A 22840-nucleotide genomic window follows, 5' to 3' on the forward strand; every position below is an offset into this window, starting at 1 on the left:
TGATTTGCTGTGACAGACGATGATAGCATTGTTTAAATAGTTAAGGTGCCAGTTTGCTAGTAGTTTTCCAGGAACTGACTATATTTGCCTGATTTTGAAACATTTTTGAAAATTTATGTCTGATAAAGTCTAGCTACATGTCAAAAGCAGGAGGTCAGACTTTAGCAGAACTGCAAAAGAGGATTTCTTGTTCTTTGTTCCTGTTTAAAACCAGTTATCTGCATGTTTGGATTGAAATGTTACTTAAATATTAATTAGAGTCATACAATCATAGAGATGTGCAGCATGGAAACAGACCCTTCGGTCTAACCCGTCCATGCCAACCAGATATCCCAACCCAATCTAGACCCACCTGCCAGCACCTGGCCCATATCCCTCCAAACCCTTCCTATTCATATACCCATCTAAATGCCTCTTAAATGTTGCAATTGTACCAGCCTCCACCACTTCCTCTGGCAGCTCATTCCATACACGTACCACCCTCCTGTGTGAAAAAGTTGCCCCTTAGGTCTCTTTTATATCTTTCCCCTCTCACCCTAAACCTATGCCCTCTAGTTCTGGACTCCCCAACCCCAGGGAAAAGACTTCGCCCATTTACCCTATCCATGCCCCTCATAATTTTGTAAACCTCTATAAGGTCACCCCTCAGCCTCCGACACTCCAGGGAAAACAGCCACAGCCTGTTCAGCCTCTCCCGATAGCTGAAATCCTCTAACCCTGGCAACATCCTTGTAAATCTTTTCTGAACCCTTTCAAGTTTCACAACATCTTTCCAATAAGAAGGAAACCAGAATTGCACACAATATTTCAACAGGGGCCTAACCAATGTCCTGTACAGCTGCAACATAACCTCCCAACTCCTGTACTCAATACTTTGACCAATAAAGGAAAGCATACCAAACGCCTTCTTCACTATCCTATCTACCTGCGACTCCACTTTCAAGGAGCTATGAACCTGCACTCCACGGTCTGTTTGTTCAGCAACACTCCCTTGGACCTTACCATTAACTGTATACATCCTGCTAAGATTTGCTTTATTAAGTTGCTTTGTTACAACATAGCCAAACCAAATCAGACTTTCTACCTCTATTCACAAAACAGTAAGATTAAAGTCTTCAAAGACCCTCTGAATTGACCCCAATGGTTCCTAACCAGACTTTGGAATAACCAATTCCAATCTCTGTGAATTATCAACATTAGACTCCAGGTCTGTAACTTGAAAAAAACTCTTAGCAATATAATAACTTCAGTAGAGCAAAATTATCCACCAAAGTAATTTAACTGTCCATATTTTAAACCCAGCAAGTGTGGTTTTCAGGCTTGTTCACATGACCTGACCTGTCCTTCAGTCATGTCGCTCAAACCTCATTTGAGTTTTTGAGAAGGTGACCAAGCGTGTGGATGAGGGTAGGGCAGTTGACGAGGTATACATGGACTTCAGTCAAGCCTTTGATAAGGTTCCACATGGTAGGCTGTTGGAGAAAATTCAGAGGCAAGGGATTGAGTGTGATTTAGCAGTTTGGATTAGAAAGTGGCTTTCTGAAAGAAGCCAGCGAGTGGTGGTTGATGGAAAATATTCAGCCTGGAGTCCGGTTACTAGTGGTATGTCACAAGGATCTGTTTTGGGACCACTGCTGTTTGTCATTTTTATAAATGACTGAGACGCACACATAGGTGGATAGGTTAGCAAGTTTGGAGGTGACACTAAAGTCGATGGAGTAGTGGATAGTGTGGAAGAATGTTGCAGGGGGACTTGGATAAACTGCAGGATTGAGCTGAGAGGTGGCAAATGGAGTTCAATACAGATAAATGTGAGATGATTCACTATGGGAAGAATAACAGGAAGGCAGAATACTGGGTTAGTGGAAAGATTCTTGGTAGTGTGGATGTGCAGAGGGATCTCGGAGTCCATGTACATAGATCCCTGAAAGTTGCCATCCAGGTTGACTGTGCTGTTAAGAAGGCTTCCGGTGTGTTAGATTTTATTAGTAAAGGGATTGAGTTCCAGAGCCATAATGTAATGCTGCAACTATACATAATGCTAGTGCGGCCACACTTGGAACATTGTGTACAGTTCTGGTCGCCTCATTTCAGGAAGGATGTGGAAGCTTTGGAAAAGGTGCAGAGGAGATTTACCAGGATGTTGCCTGGTCTGGAGGGAAGGTCTTATGAGGAAAGGCTGAGAGATTTGGGCCTGTTCTTATTGGAAAGACAAAGGCTAAAAGGGGATTTGATAGAGACATACAAGATGACCAGAGGATTAGATAGGGTAGACAGTGAAAGTCTTTTTCCTAGGCTGATGACATCAGCTTGTATGAGGGGCATAACTACAAATTGAGGGGTGATAGATTTAAGACAGATGTCAGAGGCTCTTTACGCAGAGTGTGGTAAGGGCGTGGAATGCCCTACCTGCCAATGTAGTTAATTCAACCACATTAGGGAGATTTAAGAAATCCTTCAATAAGCACATGGATGATGATGGGATAGTGTTGGGGAATGAGCTTAAATGATTTCACAGGTCGGTGCAACATCGAGGGCCGAATTGTTCTATGTTCATACGAAAGGTAGACAGACAAACTAACACAATTAAGGAATGTGTAAAATAACTGGCTAGATTACTTAAATGGTTTTCATGAAGTGTTATTGTGGTTCTGTTCGCCGAGCTGGGAATTTGTGTTGCAGACGTTTCGTCCCCTGTCTAGGTGACATCCTCAGTGTTTGGAAGCCTCCTGTGAAGCGCTTCTGGTGATGTTTCCTCCGGCATTTATAGTGGCCCGTCTCTGCCGCTTCCGGTTGTCAGTTCGAGCTGTCTGCTGCAGTGGCTGGTATATTGGGTCCAGGTCGATGTGTTTGTTGATAGAATCTGTGGATGAGTGCCATGCCTCTAGGAATTCCCTGGCTGTTCTTGGTTTGGCTTGTCCTATAATAGTAGTGTTGTCCCAGTTGAACTCCTCTTGCTTGTCATCTGCGTGTGTGGCTACTAAGGATAGCTGGTCGTGTTGTTTCGTGGCTAGTTGATGTTCATGGATACGGATCGTTAGCTGCTTTCCTGTTTGTCCTGTGTGGTATTTTGTGCAGTCCTTGCATGGGATTTTGTACATTATGTTGGTTTTGCTCATGCTGGGTATCGGGTCCTTTGTCCTGGTGAGTTGTTGCCTGAGAGTGGCTGTTGGTTTGTGTGCTGTTATGAGTCCTAGTCGTCGTAGTAGTCTGGTTGTCAGTTCAGAAATGTTCTTGATGTATGGTAATGTGGCTAGTCCTTTGGGTTGTGGCATGTCCTCATTCCGTTGTCTTTTCCTTAGGTATCTGTTGATGAAATTGCAGGGGTATCTGTTTTTGGTGAATACATTGTAGAGGTGTTCTTCTTCCTCTTTTTGCAGTTCTGGTGTGCTGCAGTGTGTTGTGGCCCAAATGAATAGTGTCTTGATGCAACTTCGTTTGTGTGTGTTGGGGTGGTTGCTTTCGTAGTTCAGGACTTGGTCTGTGTGTGTGGCTTTCCTGTAAACCTTTGTGGTGAATTCTCCGTTCGGTGTTCTCTGTACCATCACGTCTAGGAATGGGAGTTGGTTGTCCTTTTCTTCCTCTCTAGTGAATTGGATTCCTGTGAGTGTGGCGTTGATGATCCAGTGTGTGTTTTCTATTTCTGTGTTTTTAATAATTACAAAGGTTAAAAATGTGTTGCTGGAAACGTGCAGCAGGTCAGGCAGCATCAAAGAAACAGGAGAATTGATGTTTCGGGCATAAGCCCTTCTTCAGGAATAATTAAAGGTGTCATCAACATATCTGACTCATAGTTTGGGTTGAATTTGCGGTAAGACTGTTTGTTCTAATCTTTGCATTACTGCTTCTGCTATGAGTCCAGAGATGGGTGAGCCCATGGGTGTGCCGTTGATTTTGTTCGTATATTTGGTTATTGAATGTGAAGTGTGTTGTGAGGCACAGGTCCAGTAGTTTGAGTATGCCGTCTTTGTTGATAGGTTCCCCGTCATGTTGTCTGTTCTGTATGTCCAGCAGGTTGGCTATTGTTTCTTTGGCTAGTGTTTTGTCGATGGAGGTGAATAGTGCTGTTACATCAAATGAGACCATAGTTTCTTCCTTGTCTATGTGTATATTTCTGATGATGTCCAAGAATTCCTGTGTCGATTGTATAGATTGTCTGGATCCGCTGATCAGGTGTTTCAGTTTCTGCTGTAGTTCTTTAGCCAGTTTGTGTGATGGTGTCCCTGGTAGTGATACTATGGATCTGAGTGGGATATCTGGTTTGTGCACTTTAGGTAGTCCATAGAATCTGGGGGTGGTGTTGCTATCAGGTTTCATTCTCTGTAGGTCAAACCTGGTTATCAGTCCATTTTTTTTGTAGGTTCCTCGGTGTATTGTTTATCCCATTGGTGAGCTGTGGGGTGGGGTCAAACTCCCTCTTTTGGTAGGTGTTGTTATCTGCAAGTTGTTGCTGCGCTTTCTGGGTGTACTCTGTTTTGTCCAGGCTGACCATCATTCTGCCTTTGTCTGCTGGTAGTATGATTATGTTCTTATCATTTCTTAGTGATTTTAGTGCTTCCCTCTCCTTGGTGTTGAGGTTGTGTGTTTGTCTTTTCCTTGTTATCAGAGGTATGATACTTCGTCTCACTGTTTGTTGTGTCTCTTCAATAGTCCATTGTTTGAGTGTGCATTCTAGTGCTGCTAGGAAGTCTGCTGTCTTGGCGTCCCTGTGGTTATAGTTAAGTCCCTTGGCCAGTATTGTTCCTTCCGTGTCTGTGGGAGAGGTTTCTAACCCATGTATGTGTTATGGTGTCCTCTGTTGTGTGTTAGTTTGTGTTGTTACATAGGGCAAACAGGAAGACGGCTAACGATCCGTATCCATGAACACCAACTAGCCACGAAACAACACGACCAGCTATCCTTAGTAGCCCCACACGCAGATGACAAGCAACATGAGTTCGACTGGGACAACACTACTATTATAGGACAAGCCAAACAGAGAACAGCCAGGGAATTCCTAGAGGCATGGCACTCATCCACAGATTGAATCAATAAGCACATCGACCTGGACCCAATATACCGACCACTGGAGCGGACAGCTGGAACTGACAACTGGAAGCGGCAGAGACAAATCACTATCAATGCTGGAGGAAAGATCACAGAAGCGCTTCACAGGAGGCTCCCAAGCACTGAGGATGTCACCTAGACAGGAGACGAAACGTCTGCAACACAAATTTTCAGCTCGGTGAACAGAACCACAACAACGAGCACCCGACCTATAAATCTTCTCACAAACTTTGAACACCTATGATGTGTTATTCCACAGACCTCGATAATTGTTCCTTGGTTGATTTTCTGAAGATGTTGACCAGGCCCACCTTTTTAGCTCACATGAAGAAGTCAGTAATACTTAGTTTCTATTTTCTGAACTTTCAGGAGCTGATAATGGGAGGTTAGGCAGGGAGTTGTAGCGTCAACAGCCAAATTCCTCTTCCCAGTAAAAATACACAGTCCAAAATTTGGTCAAAACTCTGGCCTCTCCCTGTCATGCCGACAGTATTTCCACCAGGTTCCAGTTACCATTCAACAGCTGCCATCTGCTTGAGCACAAGATGTTTGCCAGACTTCAGGAACCAACTCTCAGCTACTGACTTCGTTCATGGACAAACATCTACTATCTGTTTAATCAATGCTCTCCCTTGGTGTCGGAGAACCTGTGGAATCTTTTGATGAAAGACTAACCTGCAGTTAACTTTGAGACCTGGTCCCACAAATAGACAACAGCTTGTTTGGTCTGTTTATTTTTGACACCAGCTGCTGCTCACAGTACAAAGATCATCTTGAACTCAGTTCACAGCTCCAAACCAAAATTGGTAAAAGAATAAAATAACAATAATGACAAATCAGTGACTGTTCTAACAATGTTCATTTCTGTATTGTGCAACATTTGAATAATACAAAACATTACCAATAAATTAATGAAGGAACATTCAATTATTTGCATATGAACTGTATGTTTTTCTATTAAAGCAAAATGCTGAAGATCTGAAACAAACATAAGACAATACTGGAGAAGCTCAGCCAATCTGACAGTTTCTGTGGAAAGGGAAACGCATTTAACATTTCCATGACTTTTCTTCAGAACTGAAAGGGGTTAGAGTATGGGTTTTATTTATACTTTTGCCAAAGGCCCAGTACAAAAGGCACAGGAGTTGTTAAGGGTAATGAAGGAGAAAAAGTGATATAAAATGGGTGTACATTAATGTGTGAAAGGGAGACAGTGGGTTCTGTAATCTGAGAGCAAACAAACAAGGCCAAGTTGTGTTGGGGGAGGGAGAGAATGTAAGAAAACTGGAGAACCGACCTCATGCAGTCAGGCTCTGAAGTTGTCGAATTCACCGTTGAGCCCTCAAGACTGTAGAGGGCCTGAGTGAGGAATGAAAAGTTATTGCTTGAGTTTATGTGGTGCTTTGGAGGAACATTGCAGGCCTAAGGACTGAAATGTTATCATGAGAGCAAGGTGTTTTTTTTTCAAACCGGTCAGGATCATTCCTGTGGACAAAATGGCTGTGTTCCCCAAAGTGGTTACCCAGTCTGTGTTTTGGCTCTGTGTACACAAGGTCACATTGTGAGGGGTGAATGCAGCAGGTTGAATTAAAAGCAGCAATTCAAACACTGCTTCACCTGGAAAGTGTCTTTGGGGCCTTGGACAATGAGGAGGTGAACTGGCAAGTGTTTACACCTTTTGTGTTTGCAAGGGAAGGTGCCGAAGGAACTGTTGAGTGTGATGGAGTGACCAGGGCATCACAGAGGGAATGGTCCTTGCTGGATGCTGCTGACAGTCATGGGAAAGGGAAAATGTGTTTGGAGGTGGTGGAAATGGTGGAGAATGGTATTTTGAATATGGAGACTAGCAGAGTGGATCCTTATCAATGCCCTCATGGAGGGGAAGAGTGAGAGTGATGGAATGTTGGCTTATATTTCAAAAAGATTGGTGTATAAGAGTACAAAAGTCTTGCTGCCATTGTAAAGGTGCTGATGAGATCATATCTGGAGTACGGTGGGTCACTTACTTAAGGAAAGATATCATTTTATTGGAAGCAATTCACTACGATGGGTACGGAAGGATTGTCTTATGAGTAAAGGTTAAACAGGTTGGGAGAAAGTGAGGACTGCAGATGCTGGAAATCAGAGTCAAGAGTGTGGTGCTGGAAAGGCACAGCAGATCAGGCAGCATCAGAGAAGCAGGAGAATCGACATTTTGGGCATAAGCCCTACATCAGGAATGAGACTTGTGAGCCAGTGTTGGGGCGGGGGAGCTGAGGGATAAATGAGAGAGGGGTGGGGCTGGTTGGAAGGTAGCTGGGAATGCAATAGGTAGATGAAGGTGAGGGAGAAGGTGATAGGTTGGGGAGGAGGGTCGAGTGGATAGTTGGAAAAGATGATGCACAGGTCAAGAGGGTAGTGCTGAGTTCCAGGCTTGGGATTGAGGTAAACTTGGGGGGAGGGGAAATGAGGAAGCTGGTGAAATCCACATTAATCCTGTGTGGTTGCAGGGTCCCAAGGTGAAAGGTGAGGCATTTTTCACAAGGTGTCGGGCAGTTAGGGTTTGGTGATGGAGGAGGCCCAGGACCTGCATTTCCAGGGTGAAGTGGGAGGGGGAGTTGAAGTGTTCAGCCACAGGGTGATCGGGCTGGTTGGTGCAGATGTCCCAGAGATGTTCACTGAAACAATCCGCAAATTGGCGTTCTGTCTCCCCGATGTAGAGGAGGCCACATTGGCTGCAACGGATACAGTAGATGGTACTGGTGGAGGTACTGGTGGATGTGGAAGGATCCTTGGGACCTTGGATGGAGGTGAGGGGGGAGGTGTGCGTGCAGGTTTTTGCACTTCCTGCTGTGGCAGGGGAAGGTGCCAGAAGTGGGGTGAGGACTGTTGGGAGTCCTGATCTGACAAGGGAGTCACGGAGGGAATGGTCTCTCCAGAATGCTGATAGGGGTGGGGAGGGCATTATACCCTAGTAGTGGGGTCTGTTTGTAGGTGGTGGAGGGTGATGTGATGTATCCGGAGGTTGGTAGGGTGGAAGGTGAGTACCAGGGGGTTTTGTCCTTGATGTGATTGGAGGGGTGGGGTTCAAGGGCGGAGGTGTGGGAAGTAGAAGACATCTGCTGAAGGGCATCGTCGACCACATGGGAGGGGAAATTACAGTCTTTGAAGTTGGAGGCCATCTGGGATTTTCTGTGGCGGAATTGGTCATTCCAGGAAAGATGCAGTGGAGTCGGAGGAATTGGAGAAATGTGATGGTGTTTTTAATAGGAGGCAGGATGGGAGGAGGTGCAATCCAGGTAGCTGTGGGAGTCTGTAGGTTTATAGTAGATATCCATGGTTAGTCAGTCACCAGAGATGAAGGTAGATAGGTCTAGGGAGGGGAGGGAGGTGTCTGAGATGGTCCAGGTGAATTTGAGGTTGGGGTGAAAGGTGTTAGTGAAGTTGATGATCTGTTCAACCTCCTCATGGGAGCATATGGTAGCACCAATAGTCATTGATGTAGCAGAGGAACAGGTGGGGGATGGTGCCAGTGTAGCTGCAGAAGATGGATGGCCACATACCCGACAAAGAGGCAGGTGTAGCTGGAGCCTTTGCGCGTGCCCATAGGCTGCCCCTTTGGTTTGGAGGAAGTGGGAGGATTGGAAGGAGAGGTAGTTAAGGCTGAGGATCAGTTCAGCCAGGCGGATGAGCATGTCGGTGGAAGGGTACTAGTTGGGACGGCGTGAGAGGAAGAAACTGAGGGCTTGGAGACCTTTGTGGTGGATAGATGTGTACAGGGACTGGATATTCATGGTGAAGGTGAGGCGTATGGGACCAGGGAAATGAAAGTCTTGAAGGTGAAGGGCATGGATGGTGTCCCGAATGTAGGTGGGACTTTACTCACTGGAGTCTAGAAAATTGTGAGGGGTGATGGTATTGAAGCATACAGGATTATCAAGGCTCGAGAGGGTAAATGTTGAGAGGATGTTTCACCTCGTGGGAGAGTCTGGGACCAGAGGGCACAGTCTCAGAATAAAGAGGCTGCAATTTAGGACTAAGATGGGGAGAATTTCTTCTCTGAGGGTTGATTGTCTTTGGCAGTCCTTCCACAGAGGGCTCAGTCCTTGTGTATATTTAAGGCTGAGATAAGTAGTTGATTGACCATTAAGGAAATCAAAAGTTATGGGGAAAATACAGGAAAGGGGAGTGAGAAATCTCACATCAGCGATGATCTTATTGAATGACAGAGCAGGCTTGAGGGGCCAGATGGTCTTATGGCCTGAAGTGTGGGAGATGGGGTGATGGCCCTGTCAGGTTCAATATGCGGGGGTATGTTTCCTGTTGGAGATAAAGGAAGTCATGTTGGAAGCAGCCTGCTGGAAGGTGGCAAGCAAGTGACATTTCTGAGTAAGTATTTGGAATAGTATGTGTGCTTGTTGGCTTGAAACCTGAGGAAGCTTGCACGTCATGCTAACCAAAACTCTGTCTCGGATTGCACATTATAAAAGTCCATTTGAATGAGCAGTGGGGGCTGGCAGGGCTTATGGATCCAAACAATTGGAAAGAATCTGGTTGCTCAGTCTAACACTTTTTGCGTATCTCTGGCAAGGCTCACAGTTTCTGCTCATTCCTCCAAAGCCCAGAGAAGGGATTGCTGTCATAATCTTGTTGGGTAGTCTGAAAGTGGTCTTCATGACGGGATATAAAATAGTTCTGTTTTTACTTTGTAGCATCAGAAAGTGACCTGCAGAACAAGCGCCTGAAGCTGGATTATGAGGAAATCACTTTATGTCTGAAAGAAGTGACTCTGGTTTGGGAGAAGATGCTCAATGTGCCTACAAGGTCAACAGTTAAATTTGACATGGAGACTATTCATGTAGCTATGGGTCAAGGTGAGTAACCAATATTTATTACTTACCAAATCAACAATGGATGTAATAAGCTTCATTAATTAATCAGAGTAATGAGATTCTTGTTGGAATCATTTAGTGGTACCAAATTCAGATTCATTTTAACTATTTATTGAATGTAAAGATAGTGGAATTCCTTTTGACACAGAATCTCCAGAGTTTTGGAGTTTAAGTTTCAGTCACCCATTGTATCGCTCAGCCGGCTACATTGCCTGAAACCAGGTTTGTTTATGCATTGGGGTAGAATGCAGGGCCTAGCTACCAGGAGATGGTGAGGGGCCATCACATGATGCTCCTCCAGCTTACGGAGACCTATTCTGTCAATGGGAAAGACATTCCAACTCTTACAATTCTCCTTTTGCTTACGGCGAGCGTGATTTCCTTATTTTTGTTCAAGCATTATTGAAGTTTCCCATCCAACCCACGTCAGTGCCAGATCCCAGAAAGGTACTTACGTTCGTAAAGTCCAATGAACCTCTGTTGCAAACAACAATAATCCATCTCGTCACATCTTCATTTTTGTTCACTATGCAAAGCTATTTCTACTAATAGCTACTTTTCTCCTATGAGTGAAATGGCTATAGTGAATGGAGGGTAACTCCTAGTTGAATTATATTGAAGATATTAACGGCTACCTATAATACAGGGTGAAATTTAATGGACTGTACATCACAATATCACAAGTTCTGCAGACAGCATTTTGAGACGTTCCTTTTTGGCAATTTGGAATGCAGCTAATTGTCAGAATATTTGCTTGCTGCATTGATCTGAACATGAAAGCTTGCTTTCTTGTCTTCATGTGTTGATCATCAAAGTGAGGATTGCCATTGCCAGGGAGTAAAGCATTTTCCATTTTGGACAAGTATTGTATGCATTAAGTGGTGCCAGGTCAGGCAAAACGCAGCCAAATGCAAAACAACACTCCTTCCTAGAATCATAGGAATTTACAGTATGGAAGGAAGCCATTTGGCCTGTCATTTTTCTAGCAGCTGACAAGTAGCCATCCAGCTATATCCTGCATTCCAACTATAAAGTTTCTGTCCTTGTTGGCTTCAGAACTTCAAATTCACGTCTGAGTACCTTTTAAATGCTATCAGGATTCCATCTTTGCCACTCATTGAACAGTGAGTTTCAGATCCTCACCACTGTCTGGGTCAAAATACTTTTCTCTGAAATCCCTGATGAACCTTCTACTTAATCAGAGGGTATTTACTCCTCATCGAGAGAAATAGGGATTTTCTTGGCACTTTATATAGGCCCTTATCATTTTATTTCACTTCAGTTCAGATGGCCCTCAGACTTCAGTCCCAAAGAGAACAGCCTGTTTAGTTCTTTCCTCATGTAAAATTCTACAGGCCAGGCAACTTCCTCCTAACTCTCCTGCTATCTCTCTGGTGTAATCACATCTTTGCTGTAGTATGATCAGAACCGGACACGCTACTCTCATTTCTAACTAGTATTTTAGACAGCTTCACTCTCCTCTCCTTCCTTGAATATTCTGTGCCCTGATTAATAAAAGCAAGTTTCCCATGTGCTGTCTTAACCAGATTATCTACCTACTTACTGGATTAGTGGTGCTGGAAGAGCACAGCAGTTCAGGCAGCATCCAACGAGCAACGAAATCAACGTTTCGGGCAAAAGCCCTTCATCAGGAATAAAGGCAGTGAGCCTGAAGCATGGAGAGATAAGCTAGAGGAGGGTGGGGGTGGGGAGAGAGTAGCATAGAGTACAATGGGTGAGTGGGGGAGGAGATGAAGGTGATAGGTCAGGGAGGGGAGGGTGGAGTGGATAGGTGGAAAAGAAGATAGGCAGGTCGGACAAGTCAAGGAGGCAGTAACTGAGCTGGAAGTTTGAAACTAGGGTGAGGTGGGGGAAGGGGAAATGAGGAAGCTGTTGAAATCCACATTGCCCTGGGGTTGAAGTCAATTCTGGATCTTATGATCGCCAATGTACCCCTCTTTCTTTACAGTTTTCAGTATCGTACGATTTAATATGTATCCCTTAACTTCCCAAGTGTACTATCTCACACTCCAAATTGCAGCAACCTTAGATGAGCACACCCGACTGCATTATTCTCTATTTCATAAGCCAACCTTCCTATCACTATTTGATTGTCACTCAACTAGTATCCAGTGAGATATTTGTGGCTTCAGGTTTTAAAAAAATTCAAGCCCTCTGCTTTACTATAGTCATGGAAGCATGTAGCATAAATGAGTGTGTGCGCATTTGGAAATGTAAATGAACCTGTTTCATCACATCTTCATTTTTCATGCCTTGTGGATGTTAACTGAAGACAGGGCTAGATTTAATTCTGATGCCATCTGTGGCCAGTTGGCTTGCTGATGGTCTCTGGTTGAAGGTTGGCACCAAAGTGAGGTGTGGCAGTGCTACCAATGCCCGTGGAGTTGCTGCAAGTGAGAATTAGCAACGTCCAGTGAGCAAGGGTGACTGTTCTGTACCCATGCATCTCTGCCAGTGTCACTACCTCGATTTTGCACGAATGGAGTGGCAGAGATGAACATGATAAGTTTTCTTATCTATTTCGATAGCTGTAGGGGAATTGGGTTGGGATCACTGAAAGTCAGATAAAAAAGTGGTCAGAGCTGCAGCAGAGCAAAATTGTTTTGCATTCTGTTTTGGTTTGACTTTGATGCAATTATCCCTTGTTGTTTCTTATCAGTTTTTTTTAAATTTGAATTTCCCTTTGGGCATGACACTCCCATAACGTCAGAGGCCTGTTTTTGTGCTTTAATGCAACTGTTCAATATTTTCAAAAGATTTGTTGAGAGAATTGACTTCATTCAAAACTCATTACACTGTTTCCCTAACAGCACATTCTTCCTCATTGATAATGGCAAAAAGGTGGCTAACTTGTTGCTTTGTGTTATGATACAATTGCAAAAAAACGTGAACTGATTTCTGACAGATTTTCAAAAACTAACAGCCGACTTCTACTTTGTAATCTTGCTACATGAGCAATGGCAGCAACAAAAATGAAACACAGTTATAGCTAAATAAATTGTGGTTACTAGCTTGCCTGACCGTTTTAGATCCTTGTGTGAGCGTACGTGGATGTTGCAATTGTTTGGTTTGACTATAGGAAACTGGCGAATATTGTTTTTAATTCCAAAGCTGTTTAAGTACCGGTATGCCGTACAAGTATTTTTCCCTTTTGTCCAAGTTCCTTCCAATTGCAGAGGACTGGGTGGATAGACTAATGGCAGTGCTGTTCAGGAGAAAGAGCTGAGTGTTTGAGGTAATTGCTGGGCAGCAGCCGGTTCATCAGCTGAAGTATTCCACTTCCTTTTGGGAAAAGGACCCTGAAGTGAACAGATCGTTTAATCAACCAAAGCAAAACTGGGACTGTCCATAGAACATTTTGGAATTAGTTCAGTGTGTGAGAAGTTTAGGGATCACTAAAATATCTGTGCACATTTATAAAAAGCACAGTGCTAATATTCTCAAATGTAAATCAAGTTTCAACAGTCCCTTTGAATTCTAGCCCACTGTGTTTGCTTTTTAAAATGAAGATAACAAGAGTGTGCTTTGATTCTCTTCCTGATTTTCACCTTTTAAAAACAATGACTTATTCTGAAGTGTGATTCCACGGCTGATAATCCTGTTGTATCTTACCCAAAACACCAGCCATCAGTGAGTGTGACTGATAGTTTTGGGGTGCGGAGTGGCAGAGAAACTGATCCTGTCATCTCCCAACATTTATATGTATGCAGTCCTGGTGCAGGTTTTGTTGAATAAGTACCATCAAGTGGTTTTCTTTCAGCTTGGAAACCAATTTTCATGTCTTCACCTTAACAAGGGATCAAACCAAGGACATGTCTAGTCTGAATGACTTGGTTTCACTGTGTTTACTACTTGAGATTTTCGAGATAGTTTGACTTATTACTGTGAAATTTCGATCAATTAAAACTATTACAAAGCCTACTCAAGATTAATTAAAATATCAAGGTGTGGTTCCTCGTCAATATGTGTACATGGAAAATCTCCATTGTTGAGTGCATGCACACTCTGAATTTTATAGGGTAACATGACCCCTGATATCTGGTGGTGAGCCTGTCCACCATTGTGATAGCTGCCCCTTAACAGCAAGAGCATTATTACGGTGAGGGGATACCCCATTGTGGAAGCAAGTCCCACCTCATTGAGCTGCTGGCCAATTGGATGGCCAGCACTCCTGTAGACCCAGCAGCCCCAGCTGAGATTGCAACCTGTCTCATCAAAGACGAGCCCAGACCTGAGTTAAAGCAGCAGAGTTTCCACATTCAGTACCTGCCCTGGGTAAAATAGCAGAGATAAGTTGGTAAGAGGCCCATATTCAAAGTGGAGGCAGAGTGGTGATCATTGACATATTGAGAAGAATATGTTCCTATCCCAACACACAGCATTCCAGTTGGTTATAAGAATTTAAACATGTGTTTAATGTGGAGAGTGGTAGTGACAGGGAAGTAAGGGACAGAAAAGACCTTGTGTTAGAGGATCAAGTCACCTCATCGTGTTTGATCCATTGATTTTTGACTGCAGAGCTCAAAAATATTACTCGTTTTAACATCCTAATCTCAACAAAGTTCTTCCACATTGGTAGAGTGTGAACCCAGCCTGGTAAATCCGACCTGGTTGGTATCATCTGCAATACCTGAAATATGTTTTTTGTCCTGTATAAGAATTATGTGAAACCAGTTAAGTGCTCTAAAGGAGTTGTTAAGTGCTTCATAATTATGATTCTAATATGTATTTAAATTAGGAAGAACTGCCACAAATGGACATTTTGCTATTGGTCAAATTTACTTAATTTGACAGGCATTTCCTACAGAAATGTGACTTTAAAACATCTTTTGTATTTTCACTCACAATAGAGGAAGATTCTAATTTTAAGAGACTTTTTTTTTGGGTGTGTTCAAATGGCACAATCTCTTAAAATATATGTTAGAGTCAAAATGTAAACTGGTTTCTCTTTCCACAGATGTGCAGACCTGCTGAGTTTCTCCAGCACTTGGTTTTTATTAAACACAGCCAACAAAAAGCTAAATCAAAACTGTCAAATGTCAAACTCATTACATGGAAATGGGGGGAAAAAAAGCACAAGGCAAAGATCACATGTGAAATGTTTTTGTCGAACTACATTTAAAGAGGTAAATTTGCAGCACGTTAAAGAGAAAACTGGAAATCAAATAAGTTTAAAGCTAAATTCCAAAGTAACAACATGTTGCTCCTCTTCTTCCTCTTCTTCACACTCACCACTGGCAGCACCACCTTCAGCTCCTGGAACCCCCAGGTCTGAAATCCTGTTTGAAAACCTCATTGCTGCTTTAACATACACTTTACCCTGCATTTCTTTGCAACCTGACTGCACCGTAATATTCTGTGATGGTGAAATTGCTGCAGTAGCATCCCAGGTTCCCGGATGGAACCACAAAGAATGTTTTGGTACCCACTAACTCTGTTCACCACAGTCTCATTTAAACGATTAGAAATATAAGCAAGATTACTACAGCCTGGTTTTCCACAAGTCAAAAATCAAAAAAATCTGAAGAGAAAAGTGCCGATGTCCTGTGTCATCTTCACTCAATAAATTGCATGTGCCACATGGATAATTGAAGAGAAGGTTGGTTCTCCATTCCCATAGTGATAGATTGGAGTACTCAGTAGTGATGCTCACTGCACTTTGGCACCATGGATTTCTAATTTAAGAAAAAGGCATGAATTTCCTCCTCAGAAGGAGAAGGACATGTTGTTACTTTGGAATTTAGCTTTAAACTTGTTTGATTTCTAGTTTTCTTTTTAACGTGTTGCAAATTTACCTCTTTAAATGTAGTTAGACAAAAGCATTTCACATGTGATCTTTGCCTTGTGCTTTTTTTTTCCATTTCCATGTAATGAGTTTGACATTTGACAGTTTTGATTTAGCTTTTTGTTGGCTGTGTTTAATAAAAACCAAGTGCTGGAGAAACTCAGCAGATCTGCACATCTGTGGAAAGAGAAACCAGTTTACATTTTGAACTCTAACATGACATCTACAGCACTTTGTTTTTCTTTTTTCAGATTACCAGCATCCTCAGTCGTTTGTTGCAATACTGCTGTTACTTACTTGTATTTATTTTCTGCTTTGAGTATAAACCATAAACTGAAGTGTATATCCTGCAAATGTGTGATTGCTGTTAGCACTTCTCAGAACAATCAAGATTGTCAGTTTACATTTGGAGAGCACTGCTGTTGATCCCCTAACACTTTGTAGTGCAGTGTTATGTTGAAAAACTCCGGTTTAAACATCTCTCCTGCATCCCTCTTCCCCTTTTCTACCCTGCCCCTCCACCACCAAACTCTCAGAAAATCTGAGGTGGGCAAGGATGGAAAATATTTGGGACTGTGTCAATCTGCTTTGGCACTTTCTTGCTGGTGCCCAGATCCAGCTGCGTCGAAACAAATCCAAGTGCAGACAGTGCCAGTTAGACGTGGGACGCACACTTTGCTTGTCTGGTGCTGGAGATCTTGGGAACTGGGTGAAGAGACAGCAGTGTTTGCCTGTAGTGGTTTGTTTATTTAATGATTCCTGCCTTCAATCAGATTTATCACATTGCTACTTCTGAAGACAGGTCACTGGACAGGAAATGTTAACTCTGCTTTCTTTCCACAGATGCTGGCAGACCTGTTGAGCTTCTCTAGCAATTTGTTTTTGTTATCAGTTGCTAAATTGATTCTAACTTTTTACTAATGCATTAATTTTACTAAATAATCAAATAAATAAGGACTCTTTTTGCCCAAAATATTTACTATGATTGGAGATAGAGCAAAATTCTAAAGTATACACCATACTTGATGTCAAAATACAAAGGGAACAAATTCGCAGTTTCACCTGGAAATATAAATTATCTGCCATGCCATGTTTGATGTGTACAAAATTAAAAATCACACAACACCAGGTTATAATCCAACAGGTTTAATTGGAAGCACACTAGCTTTCGGAGCATCACTCCTTCAGGTGATAATGAAGGAGCGACACTCCAAAAGCTAGTGAGCTTCCAATTAAACCTGTTGGATTATAACCTGGTGTTGTGTGATTTTTAACTTTGTACATCCCAGTCCAACACCGGCATCTCCAAATCATGTTTGATGTGAACATTCTAGTGTGCTGCAGAAGCAACTTCTTTGGCTTTTGTGCCAACTTTTTTTTTCAAAAGTGAATATTTTGATTTGAAACTGAAACAGAGCTCAACATTTGAAACAAACTTAGACTGGTAATTTCTGCATTGTATCTCCCATTGCCCTCAGTGACATAGAAGTATAAATATGGGAGAATGGCACACACCGGTCTGATTGCCATTGTTTCCCAATACCAGGCTAACTATAAAATCAGCTACTGAGTCTGTATCCAATGGCTGTTTGATTGTGTTAATCAATGCAATCACTTGTTGGGTTGTGCTGCTATATTTAGAATCAGCGATTATTTTCTCTTTTTATGTTAGAGTTTGAATGCAGAATGGATCATCTCTTGAACTAGTGATACTGGAATATGTGTTTAAGATATATCTATATCACTTTTTTTTAAAACTTATTTATATGGGGCGTGGATGTCACTGGCTGGCAAGCTTTCAGTTGCTGAGCCTGGTTGCCTTTTGAAGGTGGTGCTGAGCTCCTGCCTCGAACTGCTGCAGTCCACGTGCTGGAGGTAGACCCACAATGCCATTAGATAGTTGATGATCTTCCAGGAATATCCTTTAAGATTCTGGAAAAGTTTGAGGGCATTGCACAACTGCCAATGCAACATCTTTATTCTCCTTTTAAAATTAAAGGACGCAAAATGACAGGTGGTCATGGCCACCATTACTGATAGTTTCCAGATTTATTAATTGAAACTAAATGCCACTAAAATCCATGGTATGTTTTGAAGTCTTCTCTCCAGCATTAGCCTGGACCTCTAGATAACTAGCGCAGTAATATTACACCAGGTCACTCTGTGCCCATTTTGGTCTTTTAATTCCTACCATTTTCATGTTGTGGCCACCTTGTCTTTCAAATCTGGATGGATGTGGTGACATAACAGGAATGAAAAAAAAAGGGTTAAAAAATTGTTTGGAGAAGCTTAATTTACTTTTTATGCGTAATGTTATTATGCGCAGTTAGCAAACATGTCAATCTTTGATGTGAAGGAAGACTGCAAAATGTTTTATATTGCTGACAGGCCTCAACACTGAACCCAAGTTGACCCCTTATCTTAGCACCATGATCAGGTAAGTTTGAGATAGGTACATCAAAATGTTTTGATCAACCATGGAAATGGAGGGTTATGGAACAGGCAGGGAAGTGGAGTCAAGGCTAAAGCTAGATTAGCCATTTGAATAAAAGCAAAATACTGCAGATGCTGGAAATTTGAGCCAAACATGCAGAATGCTGAAGAAATTTAGTAGATCTGGCAGCACCTGTGGAGAGAAAAATAAAGTTAATGTTTCTTCAGAACTGAAGAGTCAAAATAAACCTGAAATGTTCACTGTGTATCTCTCTCCACAGATGCTGCTGAATTTCTCCAGAATTCTCTGTTAGTATCAGATCTTAGCGAATGGTGGATCAGGTTCAAGAGGCCAAATGATCCTAAGTCCTGTGATTTTATATTTGGGGTTGGGGGGAAGCTGGGGTTATTGATAACTAGAAACTGAAATGAGTAGATTTACAATTTTCACTCATACCAAATCCTGTTTTACATGTCAATTTTAACATTGTCCCTACAAGCCTATTTAATAGTTGTACGAGAAATTATGCATGAAAAATGGAGTGGTAGATCTGTGTGCCAATCTCCAGCACTACGATCAGAATATCGTCAAGAGTCTAGAACCTTTCCTTATGCCAGGCCTTGTTATCACATGATTTGGAGATGCCGGTGTTGGACTGGGGTGTACAAAGCTAAAAATCACACACTACCAGATTATAGTCCAACAGGTTTAATTGGAAGCACTAGCTTTCGGAGCGCCGCTCCTTCATCAGGTGGTTGTGGAGTACTCAATTGTAAGACACAGAATTTATAGCAAAAGTTTTACAGTGTGATGTAACTAAAATTATACATTGAAAAATACCTTGATTGTTTGTTAAGTCTCTCATCTGTTAGAATGACCATGACAGTTTCACTTCTTTCATATGTAAATCACAAAACTTTTTTATATCTAGAAAGTTGCATTCTCCGGTTAACTGTAACAATTGGTATCAGCCAGATAAGATGTTGAAGGTGTTAGCCCCCTGTGTTCCCTGTCTGTGCCATAATGTTTAGGCTGATTCTAATCTAAAAAGTGAATAAACCGAGTCTTACATGGATTCATGCAGTTTTTAATCAAAGTATAATGTAACTCCGCTAGTACAAATTCATTCCACAAACGTATATGTGTATGAGTACATGTGGGATTTTTTTGTGTGTGTGTCTCTGTCTGTCTGGAGTGGGGAGTTGTGAGTGAGAGAGAGAGAGAGTGTGTGTGTGTGTGTGTGTGTAGTGTCCAAGTCTGAGAGGGTGCGTGTGTGTAGTGTCCAAGTCTGAGAGGGTGCGTGTGTGTGGGGTGGGGGGTTGTGATTGTCTGTGTGAGAGTGTGTAAAGTATCTAAGTCTGTGAAAGGGTGTGTGTGTGTGTCTGTGTACACTACTACAGAGAGACACTCTCCCACACTCTCATGCATCCTCTCAGACTTTATACGCACACACACACCACCTGGTTTGTGGAGTGAATTTGTACGTGCAGAGTTACATTGTACTTTGCTCTCAAACTACATGAATTCATGTAAGACTCTGTTTACTCACTTTTTAGATTAGAATGAGCCTAAACATTATGGCACAGACAGGGAACACAGGGGGCTAACACCTTCAATATCTCAACATCTTATCTGCATTGACACCAATTGTCACAGTTAACCTGAGAATGTAACTTTTTAAAAACATTTTGTGATTTTCATATGAAAGAAGTGAAACTGTCATGGTCATTCTAACAGATGAGAGACTTAACAAACAATCAAGGTATTTTTCAATGTATAATTTCAGCTACATCACACTGTAAACTTTTGCTATAAATTCTGTGTCTTACAATTGCATACTCCACAACCACGTGATGAAGGAGCGGTGCTCCAAAAGCTAGTGCTTCCAATTAAACCTATTGGACTATACCCTGGTGTTGTGATTTTTAACTTTATCACATGAACTGATACCACAACCAACCCATCAGCCACTAATGGTCCTCATTGGTCCTCATTGCCGTTGTTCATTCCCCCAGGCTGACCTTTTACGCCTTCCTTTGTCTGCACAACTGATTATCTCTCTCTCTCTCTGGGCTCCACCTCTACCTATTGTTTATTCTTTTCCCCCCTTCTTCCCACCCCATCTGCAGCATATACTGTATACCAACCTTTTCCTAGCTACAGTCGGTTCTAAGGAAGGGGGTCACTGGACCTGAAACATTTACACTACTTTCTTTCCACAGGTGTTGTCAGACCTGCTGAGCTTTTCCAGCAAGTTTGTTTTTGTTTTGTGTCTTTCGTATGCCTGATAAGCTTCATAAATTAACATGATGTGGAATAAGCTGTCACTCAAAATCAGCAAGGTAAACTTCTTCAAAAACCACCCTGCACGTCAGCTCCATCTAGGGAGACGTTGGAAGTCATTGGACAGTTCCATATTCTGGCATTTAGCTTTTGCAAAAGGTCACCACCAAACAGTAGATCTAGCAAAGAATGAGCTGTGCCAGTGCAGCTTACTGAAAATTGTGATAGCGGGCCTTTGATAATTGCAATGTCCATAAGAAGCCAACAGTACTATTGTTGTCACTACCTTTCACCAGTTCAACAACTAAGCAAAAATCAACACATCAGACCCTTGACCACGTAATTTGTCAAAGTGATATGTTTCAAGAAGTGCCTTCGGGGAAGGGGGAAATGGGGAGACGCTGAAGAATTTTATTGGAAAACATGCTAAGCATTAAGTGCTTTTCAGCAAAAAAGAGTTATCACAGAAGAGCATTAATAAGGACCATTAGTGACTGACAATGGGTTGGTTGTGGTATCAGCCCAACAGATGTTTGGAGAATTTTCACCGGCAGTTTCTCCACAGGGCACTGAAAGTCAAGTGGAAGACAGGAGGACCAAGTTCCGTAGCCTCACCAATATTGATTTCTCCAGCACTACAATTACGGTCACGTAAAATTAGCTCCAATGCACTGCATCCATATGCCAAACATTGACCTCTGACCCAGGTCATCTGTTTACATCCAACAATGGCATGCTCAGTGAGAACAGAGAAAATAGTTTAAATACACTGGAGGTCTCATTCAAAAGGAGACAAATTGATACCAAGTTGGTGGGAGGAATTTGCCACAAACTCTGTAGCATGTGGAGACACCCTATCCAACAAGCTGGAAACTGATTGGATAAACTGTGTAGCAAAGCAGAAGGAGAGAAACCAGAATCCAATCAAGCAGAATCAACATAACTTCATGAAAGGGAAATCATGCCTTACTAATTTATTTCAGTTTTTCAAGAATGCTCAGAGGAGAACCAGCAGGTGTGTTGTATTTAGACTTCCAGAAGGCATTCAACAAGATACCTTGCAAAAGCTTAATTCATAAAAGCCCACAGTGTTGGAGCTAGCATATTCGCACGGACAGAGGGTTGAGTTAAAAATTGTGGTGCTGGAAAAGCACAGCTGGTCAGGCAGCATCCGGACAGAGAATTGGCTTATAAGCAGGAAACAGCGAGTGGCAATGAGAGTTTTTTTCAGATTTGTAAGCTGTAACCATAGGGGTTCCACAGGGATCAGTGATGGAATGCAACTGTTTACAATATGTATGACTTGGAGGAAGGAATTGGCTAAATTTGTACACAATACTAAAATAAGTGAAAAGACAGGTTGCGAGAGTGATTCATTCAGAGAGATATTGAAGACTTAATACAGTAGATGGGCAAAAGTTGATGAATGGAGTATAATGTGGGCAAATATGAAGTTAATTTTGAAACAGAGGACAAAAGACTAATTTTAAGTAGACAAAACCAGATGCAGCAGGTAAACAGGAAGGCAAATGGAATATTGGCTCTTATTTCAAAGGGGTTGGAATATAAAAGTACAGACATCTTACTACAACTGTAAAAAGTGTTGATGAGACCACATCTGGAGTACTGTGAGCAGTTTTTGTCCCCTTATTATAGAAAAGTATTGTTTCACTGGAGACAGTTGAGTGAAGATTTGCTAGGATAATGCTGAGAATGCTGGGATTGTGTTATGCGCAAAAGCCCAACAGATTGGTGCTCTACTCCGTGGAGTTTAGAAGAATGAGAGGTGAGTTTATTGAAGCAGTTAGGATTCTTTTGGGGCCTGACAGGGTAAATGCTGAAAAGATGTTTCACCTCTTGGAAGAGTCTAGGACCAGAAGTCATTATATTAGAAGAAAGACTGAGATGAGGAGGAATTTCTTCTCTTAGAGCATTGTAAGTCTTTGGAACTCCTTGCCAGATGGAGCTGTGTGGGCAAAATCCTTGTATATATTTAATGCTGAGATAGATTTGTGATCAATAGAAGAATCAAAGTTGCAAGAAAGTGGCTGTGAGAGATGTCAGGCCGGCCATGATCCTAATGAATAGTGGAGCAGGCCCAAGGGGCTGAACTGTCTACTCGTGCTCCAATTTCATGTGGTCTTAACCATGGCTCAAGAATCCTCCCTTCATCATGGAAGTACTTGTCCTCACTGCCACAATGACTTGTGCCTCTCGGATTGCCCTACTGTGATTCCTGGTGAGCAACACAAGTCACAAATCCCAGCAGATGTGTCATCCACGTTTTTAGAATCTGACAATGATAGTGATGGACATTGAGAATTGATTGCCCATGTTATAATTTTCAAATATGGTTGTTTACTGCCAAATTTGAAGTTTTAATTGCTCCTCTGTGATAAC

General features: G+C 42.3%; 1 protein-coding gene and 1 long non-coding RNA gene across 7 annotated transcripts in view; one reads left to right on the forward strand and one right to left on the reverse strand.

The window, feature by feature from the left end:
• Positions 1 to 11550, reverse strand: part of LOC140472258 (uncharacterized) — a 36108-nt gene extending 24558 nt beyond the window's left edge. The window contains exon 1 of one of the 2 annotated variants that reach the window (XR_011957569.1): positions 11482 to 11550. This is a non-coding gene — a long non-coding RNA (uncharacterized lncRNA). Of the gene's footprint in view, positions 1 to 10372; positions 10475 to 11481 lie in introns of those variants that run through there. The other variant, XR_011957529.1, reaches the window with a different exon arrangement.
• The window catches only part of tbc1d1 (TBC1 (tre-2/USP6, BUB2, cdc16) domain family, member 1), a 292458-nt gene that overhangs the window by 227965 nt on the left and 41653 nt on the right, over positions 1 to 22840 (forward strand). For all 5 annotated transcript variants that reach the window (XM_072567442.1, XM_072567448.1, XM_072567455.1 and 2 more), the window contains one exon: positions 9738 to 9899. In XM_072567442.1, the coding sequence (XP_072423543.1) occupies positions 9738 to 9899 (162 nt within the window). The remainder of the gene's footprint in view (positions 1 to 9737; positions 9900 to 22840) is intronic.

The sequence above is a fragment of the Chiloscyllium punctatum genome, chromosome 1 (genome assembly GCF_047496795.1).
Source record: "Chiloscyllium punctatum isolate Juve2018m chromosome 1, sChiPun1.3, whole genome shotgun sequence".
In the NCBI taxonomy this organism is placed as follows: Eukaryota; Metazoa; Chordata; class Chondrichthyes; order Orectolobiformes; family Hemiscylliidae; genus Chiloscyllium; species Chiloscyllium punctatum.